The sequence below is a fragment of the Hibiscus syriacus genome, unplaced genomic scaffold, assembly GCF_006381635.1.
Source record: "Hibiscus syriacus cultivar Baekdansim isolate YM2019G1 unplaced genomic scaffold, ASM638163v2 tig00111254_pilon, whole genome shotgun sequence".
Taxonomy (NCBI): Eukaryota; Viridiplantae; Streptophyta; class Magnoliopsida; order Malvales; family Malvaceae; genus Hibiscus; species Hibiscus syriacus.
Genome location: NW_024063037.1, coordinates 943,271 through 959,526, shown reverse-complemented (window position 1 = coordinate 959,526; position 16,256 = coordinate 943,271). Strand labels below are relative to the sequence as shown.

The 16,256-nt window shown below is 34.4% G+C and overlaps 1 protein-coding gene across 1 annotated transcript in view; it reads right to left on the bottom strand.

Annotated features, from left to right (window-relative positions):
• Positions 1-15,730, bottom strand: part of LOC120157416 (gibberellin 20 oxidase 1-like) — a 38,479-nt gene extending 22,749 nt beyond the window's left edge. Inside the window, exon 1 of the mRNA XM_039168540.1 lies at positions 15,646-15,730. Coding sequence (XP_039024471.1) covers positions 15,646-15,730 — 85 coding nt within the window. The remainder of the gene's footprint in view (positions 1-15,645) is intronic.
• Positions 15,731-16,256: the final 526 nt, after the last annotated feature.

Below are 16,256 nucleotides of genomic sequence, written 5' to 3'. Positions count from 1 at the left end.
TTTTACAATGGTTTAATTTGAAATACGGTTTGTGAGTCATGCCTTTCTATATCTTAGTTGTATTTCTCTTCTCATCTTACTCCCTCGTATGTAACACGAATTTCTTTTAAATTTGTAATCCTATGAAGATTCACAAGGAGCAGAAGAATGGATAGAATATACCTAGAGAGCAGTCTTAGGCTTTAGGGTTTTTTTGTTCTCCCATTGGCTTGGGATGAGCCTCCTTAGTCATTGTTTTTTGGGCTATAACCATTGCATCTTATTTATTTTCATATCTGCTATGTATACAATGAATCAAATGATAAAATAAGAATTAATATTGATGAGATCAATGAGGGCCTAATATTAAAACGAACAATGATGAGATAATTACGCAAATCCCTCTTTATAATCTAAGTTAATTTAACTGTCCAATATTTACCCTCGTTAAGGCTTCGATCGATATTGTGTGGGCTTTGCCAAATCATTCGCAAAGAATAAGCAAGTGATATTCACCGGTTGAGATATTGATAATAACTTAACTAGGTTATTCTAATAGGATTAGAAACATAGAGGTTAAATATTTGGATAAGTCATGAGATGACTTGAACAAGAGTTGTTCACCAAAAGAAGGAGTTACGTGAGATGTAACTAGTAAAGTGTTACTTACCTAAATAATCACTATCCTAAAAGAAAAGCCAAAGCTAATTTAGGAAATTGATGTATTATGAATCCTCACCCACTAGAAAAATTTCGTTGACTTTTTTTAAAATTAAAAAAGAGAGGGTTTTTAATTTTTGAATAAAATAGTGGGTGTAATTTGTAAATAAAGACCTATTTATAAATTTTAATTTGGTAAATTTACTTACTTTAATATTTCCATTGTTAAAGATTTAATGACAAACATCACTTTATCACTGTGATCACTCCTTGAGAGGGATAAACTTAATGGCATAAACTTCCTTGATTGGTTTCATAATTTGAGAAATGTTCTCAAACAGGAAAGACAGGAATATGTCATTGAAGAACTGTTCCTAATGAACCAACAACTAATGCTTCAAGAGTAAAAAGACAAATTCAAGAAAATATGGATGATATATGAGATGTTGGATGTCTAATGCTTGCCACCATGACTCTTGAGCTTCAGAAGCAACATGAGGACATGGTTTCATACGAGATGATTCAAAATCTCAAAGAAATATATGAAGGGCAAGCACGTCAAGAGAGATATGAGACCTCTAAAGCTCTATTTCAATGCAAAATGGCAGAGGGAACTCCTGTAGGAGCTCATGTCATCAAGATGATGGGATACATCCAAACATTGGAAATTTGGGATTTCCTCTAAAAAATGAATTGGCTACTGATGTTATCCTGCAATCTTTTCCATATAGCTTTATCCAATTTTTTCTTAATTTCAACATGAATGTAATTAACAAGACTTTGCCATAGTTACTTGGCATGTTATAAACTGCTAAAAGTAACATGAAAAAGGTTGGACCTAAGCCCATTCTGATGGTCCACAAGGATAATGGAAAGGGAAATAAAAAGGTAGCGGCAAAGTCTAAGGGCAATGGTAAGGCCAAACCGAAAGGTAAAAATGCATTGAAAGCAAAGGGGGAGTTAGCAAGGTAGGAAAATGTTTCCATTGCGATAAGACCAGACACTGGAAGAGAAACTGCCCTGTTTACCTTGAAGAGGTCAAGAAGTAAAAAGGAAACGGAACGTTTGTTTCAGGTATTTATATTATTGATTTTAATTTGTCAACAACTACTTCTTGGGTATTAGATATCGGTTGTGGTTCTCATAATTGTACTTCCGTACAGGGACTGCAAAAGAGAAAGAATTTAGCTAAAGGAGATGTAGACCTACGAGTGGGAAATGGACCAAGAGTTGTTGCACTAGCTATAGGGACATATGTTTTATCTTTTCCTAGTGGACTTGATTTAAATTTAGAGGATTGTTATTTTGTGCCTAGTTTGACTAAGAACATTATTTCTATTTGTTTTTTGGACAAGATTGGTTTTGATATTATTATTAAGAATAATTGTTGTTCTTTTTATCTCGATAATATTTTTTATGGTTCGACACAATTGGTTAATGGTATATATATTTTGGATCAAGAAAACACCATTTATAACATAAATACTAAGAGATAAAAAACAAATGACTAGAATCAAACTTATCCTTTCGTTTAGGCCATATAAGTGAGAAACGCATATCAAAACTCCATAAAGATGGATTCTTAGATTTATCGGTTTTCGAACAATATGATGTATGCTAATCTTGCTTGTTGGGAAAAATGACTAAAGCTCCTTTTAATCGTAAAAGTGAGCAAGCAAGTGATTTATTGGGGTTAATACATAGTGATGTATATGGACCGATGAATACACAAGCCAGAGATGGATTTCATTGCTTCATTACTTTCACCTATACTTCAGTCGGTATGAGTATATTTATCTTATGTGCCATAAATCTGAAGCCCTTGAAAAGTTTAAGGAATTTAAAAATGAAGTACAAAATCAACTAAGCAAGAGTATTAAGGCACTTCGATCAGATCGAGGATGAATACTTAATCATAAAGTTTTATAAACTCTTGAAAGAATGTGGGATTGTCTCACAACTTACACCACCTGGTACACCATATTGGAATGGAGTTTCTGAAAAAGGAATCAAATAATATTAGACGTGGTTCGATCGATATGAGTCATAGTGATCTTTTGACTTCTTTTTGGGGACATGCACTTGAAACAGACGCTTTAACACTAAATTGTGTTCCATCTAAATCGGTTCAAAAGATACCATACGAGATATAGAGTGGAAAGCATCCTAGTATGTCTTTTATGAAGATTTAGGGTTGTGAAGCTTATATAAAACATCAGATGTCTATAAAGCTTGAACCTAAATCTCATAAGTGTATATTTTTTGGATATCCTAAATAAACTAAGGGATATTATTTCTTCAATCCTAACGAGAACAAAGTGTTTGTTGCTCGAACAAGATTTTTTCTCGAAAGAGAATTTCTCTCAAAGAAAGGGAAAGGTAGAAATATTGAACTTGGAGAATTTCAAGAAACAAAGATCAATGAACCTGAAGTTGAGCATGTTTCACAAGTTTTTGACAATATTTAATAGATTTAGAAACACAACCACTATGCAGATCCACAAGAGAACGTTGTGCACCTGAGAGATTTGGATTTCTTTTACTACACATGGAGATGATCTTCTTATGGATCAAGTTGAGCCCAGGACTTATCAAGAGGCAGTGTCTAGCCCAGAATCTGAGAAATGGCTTGAAGCCATGAGATATGAGATGGATTCCATGTCAGTAAACCAAGTATGGAGTTTGGTTGAACCACCTGAAGGGGTCAAACCTATAGGGTGTAAATGGGTTTTCAAGAAGAAAACGAAAATGGATGGTAATGTACAAACATACAAGGGGCGATTAGTCGCTAAAGGTTTTCGACAAGTTCATGGTGTAGACTATGATGAAACATTCTCCCCTATAACTATTTTAAGTCCATCTGTATCTTACTCATAATAGATGCATTCCATGATTATGAAATCTGGCAAATGGACGTCAAAATCGCTTTCCTGAATGGAAAACTTGAAGAGGATGTGTATATGACACAACTAGAAGGTTTTGTCATTCCAGGAAATTTTGGAAAGTTTGTAAGCTACAAAGGTCTATTTATGGACTAAAGCATGCTTCTCGAAGCTGGAATCTTCGTTTCAATGATGCAATCAAAGAGTTTAGTTTTATCAGAAATGAATATGAGGCTTGTGTTTATAAGAAAGCTAGTGGAAGCATTGTTTCTTTCCTAATCTTGTATGTAGATGACATACTCATCATAGGAAATGATAAACCTACTTTACAGTCTATTAAGACTTGGTTATGTACTTTTTTTCTATGAAAGATTTAGGTGAGGCAGCATATATCTTAGGAGTTAAGATCTATAGTGATAGATCAAGATGTTTTCTAGGTCTGAGTCAAAGTACATATATAGACAAAGTGCTGAAAAGGTTCAATATGGAAGAATCCAAAAAAGGATTTTTGCCTATGAGACATGGCTTTTCTCTTTCAAAGGAAATGTGCCTTCAACTCCACAAGAAAGAGAACAGATGAATAAGATTCCATATACTTCGGCTATTGGTTCTATAATGTATTCCATGATATATACTCGACCAGATGTATCGTATGCTTTGAGCATGATGAGTCAATATCAAGCAAACCCTGGTGAAAATCACTGGGTTGCGGTTAGAAATATCCTTAAGTACTTAAGAAGAACTAAGGATAAATTTCTTGTCTATGGAGGGGAGGAAGAGATTAGTGTAAAAGGTTATACTGATGCCAGCTTCCAAACTGACAAAGATGACTCATGATCACAATCGGGTTTTGTGTTTTGTCTTAATGGAGGTGATGTGAGCTAGAAAAGTTCGAAGCAAGACACAATAGTTGATTCTACAATAGAGGCTGAATATATTGTAGCCAGTGAAGCAACAAAAGAGGTTGTTTGTATCATGAAGTTTATATTGGAATTAGGGGTTGTTCCCAGCATATCAGATGATGTAGAACACTGTTATGACAATAATGGAGCCATTGCAAAAGCAAAGGAACCCAAATCTCATCAACGATCCAAACATATTCTTAGGCGCTTTCATCTCATTCGAGAGATCATAGATCAAGGAGATGTGGAAATATGAAGAGTACACACGGATGACAACATTGATGATCCCTTGACAAAGCCTCTAATACAACAGAGGCATTATCGTTACACTGAGTCACTTGGTATTAGATATGTGAGTGATTGGTCTAGTGCTAGTGGGAGATGGTTAGAGTATGCCCAAAGACCAATCATAGGATGATTATAATAATATTTATTTACTGATTTTATTGAATAAAGGCATTGCCACTATTATTTTCAGTTATATGTTTGTCTTTAACATAAACTGAAAGATAATAAAGTCCATATAATAACATTATTAAAGATCCATAGTCAAGTATTATAATGGACATGGACAATAATAATACGCTTAAGACTAACGTGTTATCGATTGATGACAAGGAGTTGTCATTGACATAGAGATGTCAGAATTGATACATGATTATATTATTGGAGAAAAATGTATTGGATTGACCCATCATGAGCATATGTCTTGGATTATTAAGTAACGATCATAACTTTGCTAATGCTGATGACTATATGTATGATCCTCAGACTTGAGATCAATATCATCCCAACATATATTGTTGTATGTTTTGATATAGTTAAACATGCTCCGTAACTGGTTGCACTATAAAGACTATTATTGAATATATCTCAATATATGTAGTGGGGTGTGTATGATTAAGATAGGATTTGTCCTTCCTACATAATAATAAATATATCACATTCCAATTGAATGAGTAAGACTAGAAATGCATGGCCACGCTTGAAGAAGTTGATATGTGATAGCATAAATTATTCGTTAATTATAGTCTACTCTAGATATCAAAAACAATATATGGGCTATACAAGTGTGACTATTCTAAGACTTGTCCCTATTCTAGATATAAATGACAAAATGATGTAATACTTAAAAGTGTTAATCACTAATATGATATGTCGAATCATAATTTCTTATAACTTAGGTGACAATGATATATTGCTAGATGTCACTCATTGTATGTAATATTATAATTGTTCTAATAATTAGTACTAACGTTACAAGAACCTACAGGGTCACACCCTAGGATTGAAATGAGAAAAGATGTACAATTTGTTGTATAAAATATATCTAGAGTTAATATATGTATATTTGATATACATATGATTTTAATTATCCCGAATATTGTAAGTAAACATTAAAAGAATGTAATTTTGATTACAACCCTTTTAATTGATAATTATATCGAAATAATTAAATAAGATTTTAAATAAACATTAAAGATTGTAATTCAGATTATAAGTCTTTAATGTATATTTAATTTAAATTAATTAAATAAGAAATTTATTATTCAAAATAAAAAAACCCGTAAGTCTTAGGGTAATTGATATATTTAAGTGAAGTAAGGTCTAGCATCCGATTACTTTAGCCGTTTTTCTCAAAACCGATTTTGGGAAAAGAAAATTTAACTCTCAATCGGGTGAACTAAGTAGAGGCCAATACGTGTTTTTGTGGAGGCTTACAATTCGAACCGTTCGTGATCACGACTTCTCGCTTCTGTGTTTGTTGTTTTTTCAAGGAACCCATTGTAAGTATTCGCATCATTTCCTCTCGATTTTGATTTTACGTACTTGGATCGCTGGTGAGACCGTGAGTTTTGTTTCCGCTTGCTGTGTGTGCGTCGACGATCCCAACATACTACCCCTCCAGTAACAATACTCAAGGTGACAATATCGATACTCAGTTCCATTTTCTACAACAAAATGCTTTTTTGGTACCAATACTCATAGAAGTATCGATACTTGGCCTAGTGTATTGATATTACAAGTAGAGTATTGATACTACCCATCTTGGATGATCAGATTGAACCTGATTCAGGTCTATAAGAGTTAGGGAGCTCCGTAAGGATAAAACTTAGTCCGTGAGGGACGTAAATGGCCAAAGGGGCCTAGAGACACTCGTAGGAGTGGGTTACAACCAGAGCAACCATAACAGGAATAATGTATCCAAGTATCTTCAGTTAAGCACATATGGGCATGTAAAGTCCCTGATCCAGAGTTTGGAGTTTGGGCTAACCCGAGATGGGCCTTAGATTAATTCTTTAGGTTATAGGAAGCTTTGACCTAAGTGAAATGGTTTTGGGCTTGGATTAGGCCCAATAGAGAGTAAAATGAGCGATTTTAGTTTGTAATTAAAATCAGAATGACCAAGACAGTAATTATACCATTGTTCCAAAATAAAGTTGAAAACCAATTAAGTTTGGTGATATCACATCTATTTCCTTCCTCATTTTTACTAACTCTCTTTTTTCATCTTTTTTCCCAAGGTCATGTTTCTTCTTAAAAAACTAGAGCGAAGCTGGAAGCTTTAGTTTATTTCCTGTTTATTTTATAAACCAAGATAAGAACCACATTCACCTCTTTCTAAACTTCATTTTAATCCCACTCTTGTAAGGTTTGGTGATGGATGCCAAAAAGGGGGGTTTTGATAGGGTTTAAGAAATTCAGAGAAACTAGTCTGTTTTTTGTGTTTCTAGCTGTAGAAAGTGATTTTAAAACCTTTGTAGCCTCCACATTCAGTTTCATTATTTGGTTCTTGTCTACTGAAAGAAGTTGGAGAGAGCTCCAAAGCTAGGGGAAGAAAAAGCTTACGTTCGGTTGAACCATTGACATTTCTAGCATCCTAGATACTCAGGTAATTCATTTCTAACTCACTTATACCATGTATAGCTCATTTAGATGAGATTTGGTAGGTTGCATGAGCTGAAAGCATTTTCATGGTAGATTCATGTTTTGGGTGTTTCAACATGTGTTAAGACCTATTTATGACCCCTAATATCAAATAAAATACTTAAACATTAGTTGGGAACCTCAATTAGGGCATTTAGGGTAGAAAGATGAGGTCTTTCGTGCCAAAAAAATGTATTTCATAGAGATGGAATCGATATATTGAGAACAATATCGATATTGTTCATTATTTAGAAAAATTAGCAACATTAAAAGGGTAGTATCGATACTCATTCAAAAAGTATCGATACTAGTGAAGGAGTATCGATACTCCCCATGGTGATATCGATGTTGGGTTACTTTTCAAAGCATCGAACTGAGAGTATCAATACCCCAACACCATAGTATCAATACTCATCCTAGGGTATCAATAATGCCTTAATCTAAGAAGCCACATCAGTCAGGGGGTAACGATACCAAATGTTTGGTATCGATACTAAATGATCAGTATCGATACCCACAAGCAGATTTGGATAAATAATCCAAGGGTTAAGGGATCAAAGTCGAAGTACCCCATAAACTCATAATAAACTCAAATAAGACTTCCAGTGATAACGATAACTAATATCATAATAGAAGAAAAAATAACAATTAGGTTACATAAAACAAGTGTTGTTTGACACTCGGGAAATAACAAGGACACCCAAGTTCCTCCTCATCAAAATAGGATAATCAGTGGATATCAAAGTCAGTTCCAAGGCACTTCAGTAGCCGACTGGGAATATATGCTCCAAGACTCAACGGAGTAAGTTGGCAAGTGCACGTTTCTGATGCAGATTCTATATCTCATCCTGGTGTACCGAGAGTATAACAATAGTGCTAGAGGAGTACGTGAGCTCCAAGATGCAGATCCCTCAGTCGCACTATGATGCCAGCCACAATTAGTAATTCATTAGTTGCATGTTCAAAAATATGCCACCAGCCTTTTCATTAAATGAATGCATATAGTATAGTACATTTATTAGTGAGGCGTTGAGCTCGTAAGCTCAGTGTTCAAAATGTGTTTCTGTGCGCAGGTTCATAGGGGTAGATCATAGGGAGTTATCTTCCCCAGACATTCCAGTACAACAGTACAAACCAGCTGAGACCATCAGAGTATGTCTTGAGTCATCTTTAAAGGGAATGTACCATTTATGGACCATTGTGTGTATTCAGTCGTATCTTTAAATTGTATTTTGTATTGTATTATTTTGAGATATGTTTTGGGAGCTCTCCATTATTTTTTGTAAACCCATATTATCATGTTTTATTTTCATTCCTATAGATGGATTATTTTCATGATTATAAATATATTTTAAAGATAATTTTTGGATCACTATTTCAGTAATCCCGTGTAACTTTGTAATCTGTTGATCTTTGGGTCAAACTAGATTAGGGTGTTACATTTAGTTGTATTAAACGTTTAAGTTTAGTCATTCCTAGGACTAGCGAGTTAGAGTCAGTCAGTGTCTGTATATGTACATGGCTCTAGGGATTCAATAGTACTATAAATATTGGAATGGCGATAATTGTAACACCCTACACCAGTACAACACACGGTCGTTTGATGAGAACATGACACCGAACTGCTAGAGGGGCTAACCAATTTTTTTTATTATATTCGATAAAAAACATTCATTAATGATTATTTTTTATAAAATAGGCAATAACTTTCATACAAAATAGTTTACAGTCGTGAGTTTTCGCGCATACAAAAATAAAATGTACAGACCTTGAATTTAAAACAAGTTACGATCGATTATACAAAATAACGGTTACAAATATACATGCCCTCTAAAAAGAAACTGAGACGTACTCTGTCCAAAATTTAGGTCTGGATCTACTTGGTACAAAAGTTGTTCAAGTGCTCCACCTAAGAATCTATATAAGGAAACACATTCCAAACGCTGAACTAACTAGCCCAATGCCACACTAACCACTAAATCATACTAACAGGGGTTCATTAATAACATGATCATATATATGATAAAAATGTATAATTACTCTCTACGCTATGGTAGACATCATGGTGTAGTTGAGGGATCTCTGCTTCTCGGAGTTCACACACCCATCTAGTGTATCGAGGATGAGGCCCCTGAAATTTCTATATCAGACACCAAACCCTAACTAGCCCACCCTTACGAGTGTCAGACCTTACGCCCTATCTAGTCAGTTTAAAGCACCTTACGCACTCTTTAAGGATATTTGGATTGATTTTATACTTTAAATCCCTGAACTAAAGGAACTCGAGTGTCCAATTCATTTCCCGAGAATCAAATAAGACTAGTTTTATCTATCCCTACTTTATCTCATTTCTATGTTTGATTTGGAATTATTATTGTTTTCACTAGAAACCTTATTGAGAGTAATTATAGAGTTCTTCGGAACCTTATTTCCCTATTACAATCCCCTAAAATTACTTAACTTAATATCTACGCTAGTACCGATAATGGCCTTTCAGTATAGGTACTTACCTCTAAGTATCAATACTTTTCCTTAGATATTGATACTCTACCCTTACATGATTTGAAGAAGGATAAAATCAATAGTTACCTTCTAGTATCGATACTTCCAATGTAACATCCCAAACTATGGGTTAGTGACTTAATTGTAAAGTTTCAGAATTTGATGATTAAAGTAGAAGAATGAATTAGTTCAATGATTTATCTGAAAATAAATCCTAAAAGTTGTTAGTAATTATTAAAGGATTTTAAGGGCAAAGTGGTCTTTTGACTTGGAAAGGATAAGATAATGATATATATGGGATAAGATTGAGAGATTTCTCCAGAAACTCTATTTTCTTCTTCTTCTTCCTCTCCTCCCGTATCTCCAAGCTCAAAGGTGAGTCTTCTACTTAGTTAATTATTTGTTAAGTTTAAGATTGAGTTTTGATCATTAGATGATAACTAAGCTTATGGAAAGCTTAGGTTGTCCTAAAATCAAAAGATAAGTAAGATAGAGAAGATTAAAGATTAGTGGTTCTTGAATGAAATCTTGAAATAGAGTTTATAATAAGAATTGAAAGTTGGATTTGACTTGTCATCAATCTAAGTAAGAGATATGAAGTAATATAATTGGATTTGAAACATGTTGCAAAATTGATGTAATTATTGAATTACATATGGAATATAGGATTTTGAGGTTTAAGATGAAATAAATGAGTATAGATTGGTTTAAGTATGTGTACTAGAGTTAAGAATGAAAAAGGGGATGAAACATGAAGGATTTAAGCCAAAATGAATAATTTTCGGGTTCAAAAAGAGGATTCTGGGCAGAGTGCATCGATGCATATTCATTGTGCATCGATGCATCAAGGTTAAAACCCAGAAATTTGTTTGAAGGTGTATCGATGCACAGGTAGTGCATCAATGCACTCTTTTAAAATAGAAACATCGAATGCAATTAGTGCATCGATGCATCCCAATAATAATACAACATCGAATGTATTTTATGCACCGATGCATCAGTAGTGTATCGATGCATACCCTTATTGAAAGAAGAAATTGACATTTATCTTAATCTAAAGAGTGAACCATTAGAGTATATTAGTTATAATACTAATATAGATATATGTATGATTATGTATATATATAACGTGATCCCGTTCTAAATCAATTGAAGGATTAGAATCGAATCAAAGCAAAGCTAAGGTGAGTGCACATTATTTAGTATATTATGTTAAATGGAAAATAAGACTTATGATAAGTCTATTTCCAATAGTAAAATGCATGAATTCATAGAGGTATATGTTTGTTATGATTTATATGTGTGCATGAGTATATGTGTTATTGATATGATTCTATGATCATAGGATGTAAACTATGTGATAAGTGAAAAGTGACATATATGTGATAAATGAATGATATGAAAAGTGAGATAAACAAAGTATGGTTGATATAGGGTAATATAAGAATAGCTCATAGGTTATATGATAAAGATGGAACCATATAGGAACATTAGTTGAGTACTTGATAATAAGTCATAAGGTTATATGCATAGGTAATATAAGTTATAAGATGAGAATATATATGATTATCAAATAAGTTATGAGATAAGTTATATGAAATTGATATATAGGCCAAATGAAAGTATACACATGAATAAATATATAAGTTTATATATTATTTTATATGCTATGGGATATAACCATGAACATATGTGATGTGATATATGTTATGAGAAATGACCCATGTGACTAAGTGTGAATTGATATAAGTATGTGATATGAAGTTATGGGTATATGTGTCATATGTTATTATAGGTGATATGATATATATGAGTTTATGCGATATAAAAGTGTATATGTGAAATAACATGATAGGTGATAAAACTGTGAGCCTATATGATTATGTGTTATATGTTACATGATATGACATGCAAGTTACATGAACAAATGAGAAATGATATAAGTCATATGAAACGATCTACGTGAATACATGCACTTGTGATACATGTGATATGATATGAGATATATGGTTACACATACATGTGGTATGTGACAGAAGAGAAATAACAAGTGATATGAAATGTTATAAATGATAATGCCCATGTTATGTGATATGAGAGCTAGGGGTATAGTTAGCATGCCAAGAGTCGAGGGTATACCTATGTTCTACGGAACATATGGACAGAATTACCTATGTCTTTTGAGACATATGGACAGTATACCTATGTTCTAAGGAACATATGGACAATTTACCTAGGTTCTTCGGAACTTATGGACAGTTTCCAAGGATCTTTATGACCTCAGGATAGTTACCGAGGATCTTTATGACCTCTGGATAGGTCCTTCGGGACTTATATGTATTCTTTGGAACATGTGTGAAGTCTGGTGAGACACATACTTGATCCTTGCATATGTATATGATTCTTAAGGAATGATATGTGGTCCTTCGGGACATTTATATGAGCTGTGGTAACAGCATATGTGTGCACAACCTCAATGTACTCACATACCTTAAGTTCTCACTAGTGTACATGGGCTAATAAAGAGATTAAACAAACATACTGAATATGATATATATACGATGGGTTTATAAATGGTTATCAAAAGTAAGTGGTTTGAAATGTGTTACATGAACCATATGATGTTATATGTGTTTCTTAATGATAATGATAGAGATTATGATAATGATGGTATATGTTTATGTATGCTTTATGTTATATGAAATATTATATGTTTTATATGTCTCACTAAGTCATCGACTTAGCGTGTGATTGTTTCACACGTAGGTTTGGAAAGCAAAAAAGAAGTAAAGAGGAACAAGGCAGGTCAGTTCTCCTTACCGAATGTCAAATCAGAAGAAAGGTGAATTATATGTATATTTTTTATATATAAAGTTCTAGTTGGCATTAATCAAAAGAATATATTGAATAAGCTTGAATAGTTTTGTAAATATTTTGAATAAGTTAAATGTTATAAAAGTTTTTAAAATTACTCACTATTTTATACGAATAAAGGTTTGAAAAGTCAATGCGACACTTCGGACTCGTATCCGGGTTGGATACGGGTTGGGGGTGTTACATCCAAGCTAGGTTACCGATACTAAACGGGGTATCGATTCTAAATTTAGATTCAATGTTTAGAAAATAATCTTAGTATCGGTACTTCAATAGGAGTATCGATACTTCTACCATGGGTATCGATACTCCCATAAGTTCCAATACCAATTTTAGCTCTGATATTTTGAAAAATTCCTTAGTATCGATACTCCTTTAAGGGGTGTCAATACTCCCATTAAACTAAGTCAATTTTACACTTCCTAAAGAACGGTATTGGTATTATTCTTGCAGTACCGATACTACTTCTCGAAAAGGCCTTACTTAGGCTTGAAATTTACACCCAAACTGACCCACATTGCTACAATGAGGTACCCAATTATTATTAATGTCATATATTGTTAATACGACTCATAAATAAGGCTTCAAAACATACTTATAACATAAAACATTGAATCTATCATTAACATGCTCATCAAGCTTATTTCTAAATTTTCATGCTATCTAACACTTCTAATAATCCACTAAAAGTATAAAGAATTTGTAAGTGTGGTTACCATGTATTCTTAGCTAAATGTAAAACCCCAACTCACTCAAGAGGTACTTTAATTTTCCTTTTAGCTTTTGAGTTTTCTCCCACTTCTTTCACTACTTAAGGGTAAGAATATAAATTATAACTGAACTAAGTTATGGAAATAATGATGAGAACATTTCCTAAAACTATAAAAACAACTTAGAATCCAAGATCTCTTTAATCTCTCAGGAACCTTTTTTGGAAACTCAATCTAAAGCTTGCAATATGTAGCTCAAATTAAAGCTTGAAATATGATGACTCACATTCTTACCTTGGCTCTACCAACTAGAATTGGAATGCTTAAAATATATACTTGAGAAATGAAGAGAAATAGAAGAAAATGGAAGGAAGAAAAAGAAGAATTTGTGAGATATTTAGGGGTTAATTTACGTGACCTGATATAAAAATAAAGGGAAATTTTCATCTTAAAAAACGGTAAACTATACTTTAGGTCACTACACTTTCAAGCTCATACAAATATCATTACCTTTCATAAATATTTTAGGCCCAACTCAGCCTAATTCCAAATAAACTTAGTCCAAGCGATTTTAATAAATCATTTGGGATCTAAAATAGATCTCGGGTTGATCCAAACTACTGACCCTGGTTTCGGGGCCTTACAACTCTCCCATCCTAATAAGAAAACACATGTTCCTTTAAGCTGATCTAAGAGGTCATCGATTCTGGAAAGGGGATAATGGTTCTTGTTTTTTTAATTGACGATAGTCGATGCAAAGCCTCATCGACCCGTACTTCTTTTTAACGGAGAGGATGAAGATGCCCAAAGAGAAATACTTGGAAAGATAAACCCATTATCGAGAACACTTGAACTTACGACTTTAACTCCTTTAGTTCCATCAGTTTCATTTAGTAGCGAGCAATGGACATTGAAGCAAACCCATATACTACTTCTATGCCAAACATGATGATCTTAGTCCCATCTCTTCTGAAGTTTAAGCCATATTAAGCTTACATCTCAAACTCGAATCGTGCTCTAACAACTATTCCATGCCCAAAATAAGATCAAACTCTCTAAAAGGCAGCTCTATAAGATCAACAGGAAAAATCTCATATTGAATTTCAACTGGGCATCTACGATGGAATTTGTCTACAAGGAAGTCTAATCCTAAAAGGTGGACACTCGCACTCCTATGTTGAGGTTCTTAGTTAGGATATTTATTTCTTGCACTAGATCATAGTAAATATAAGAGTGGGTGATTCGGGTCAATTAATCTAATAACATGAAGGGAAAATACGATAAAGGTACCTGAAATCACATCAGTGGCATTACAGTCCTCCCTATATTGGATGGTATATTGACGAGTGACTACTCTGGGCTCAGTACTGGCTCCAGTTCTGGTTGTACCCTACCATACTGACCGGATCTAGAACTCCTACCTTTTTGAAATGATGTTGTTGATCTTTGGGTCAAACCTGGGGTCACCTCCTAAGCCACCAGGAAATCTCTGACAAAGTGGTCCAAGGAACCACAGCAATAACAGCCTCTGGTCCCCTTCTGGAAAACCCCTAGATGCCTCTTACTGTAGGTGGAACAGTTGGGATAAGACTGTGACCTTGAATAACCTCTAGAACTCTTAACTGATACAGTGGCCAATGACCTCCTACGCTAGTTAGATCATCCACCACCTCTACTCACACTGTGACCAGACCTGCTGATTGGCCTGCTGGAACTCTACAATACCCCTGAGAATCTCTCACCCTCTTCGGCTACTGGTAAAGTCATGATGACCTTACAATTCCTCTATTTTAACTAGAGGTAGCTTCTGCCCTGTTGCTCACTTCTCCAAAACCCTCTCGATAGCTTTTTTCTGTCGGACTAACTCAATAAATACTATCAGTGGATCGACAGCTAAGTGGGTCAAAATATCCAAACAAGGCCCTCTCTAAAATTTCAGCAGCGATGATACTCTATCGACACTGTTTTGGTTAATATCGTCTTAGACGGAGGAACTCCACCTCATACTCAAACAATGTACGATCCCCTAGGTGAAATGGATAAATTGGTCTTTCAAGGCATCCATATGAGCATCTCTAATATATTTCTGACGAAATTCTTCTAGGAAGTGATCCCAGGTAGGTCGCTCCGGCTGTAGGGACATCTTGACCATCTCTTATCAATATATGGCGACGTTTTTTAGCAGGGAGGTGGCACATTCTAACATACCCTCAGGAGTGAGGTGTAGCTGGCAAAGAGTCTGAAGGGTCTCTCTAAGCCATTGATCTACTGCTATTGAATTGTCGTCTTCCATGCTGAAATATTTAAGGTTCGATATCTCTTGAGCCTTTCAACTAGATTCTCCTAAGGTTATATATCAGCTGGGGCTGGCTAAACTAGCTGGGTAGGTAAGGTAGATGGTGTCTGAGGTAGGGCTCTGGCTATACGCCTAAAGGTCTTCGTCAAATCTCTAAAGAATGTCGCCTTCTCGACCCCACATCCTCACGTTCCTCAAAGTCTATATCGAGGACAAATTTATCACCTAGATCCTCTGCAAGGGACTTCCCACTCTCATGTCTACCATCCTAACTGTGGCATGGGCTCTAATCCATATCTAGTCTCTGAAATTTAAGCAATAAGAGGGGTTACTATAGATATTTTCAAAAGCATAAGTACTTTTAACATCCCTAGAGGCATGTATATTCATAAGCTTTTTCTGACCCTGACCCACGGGTCCTATGAACATCTAAACCTAATGCTTTGGTACCAATAAATGTAACACCCTACACTAATACGACACACATTCGTCCGATGAGAGCATCACATAGAACCACTAAAGT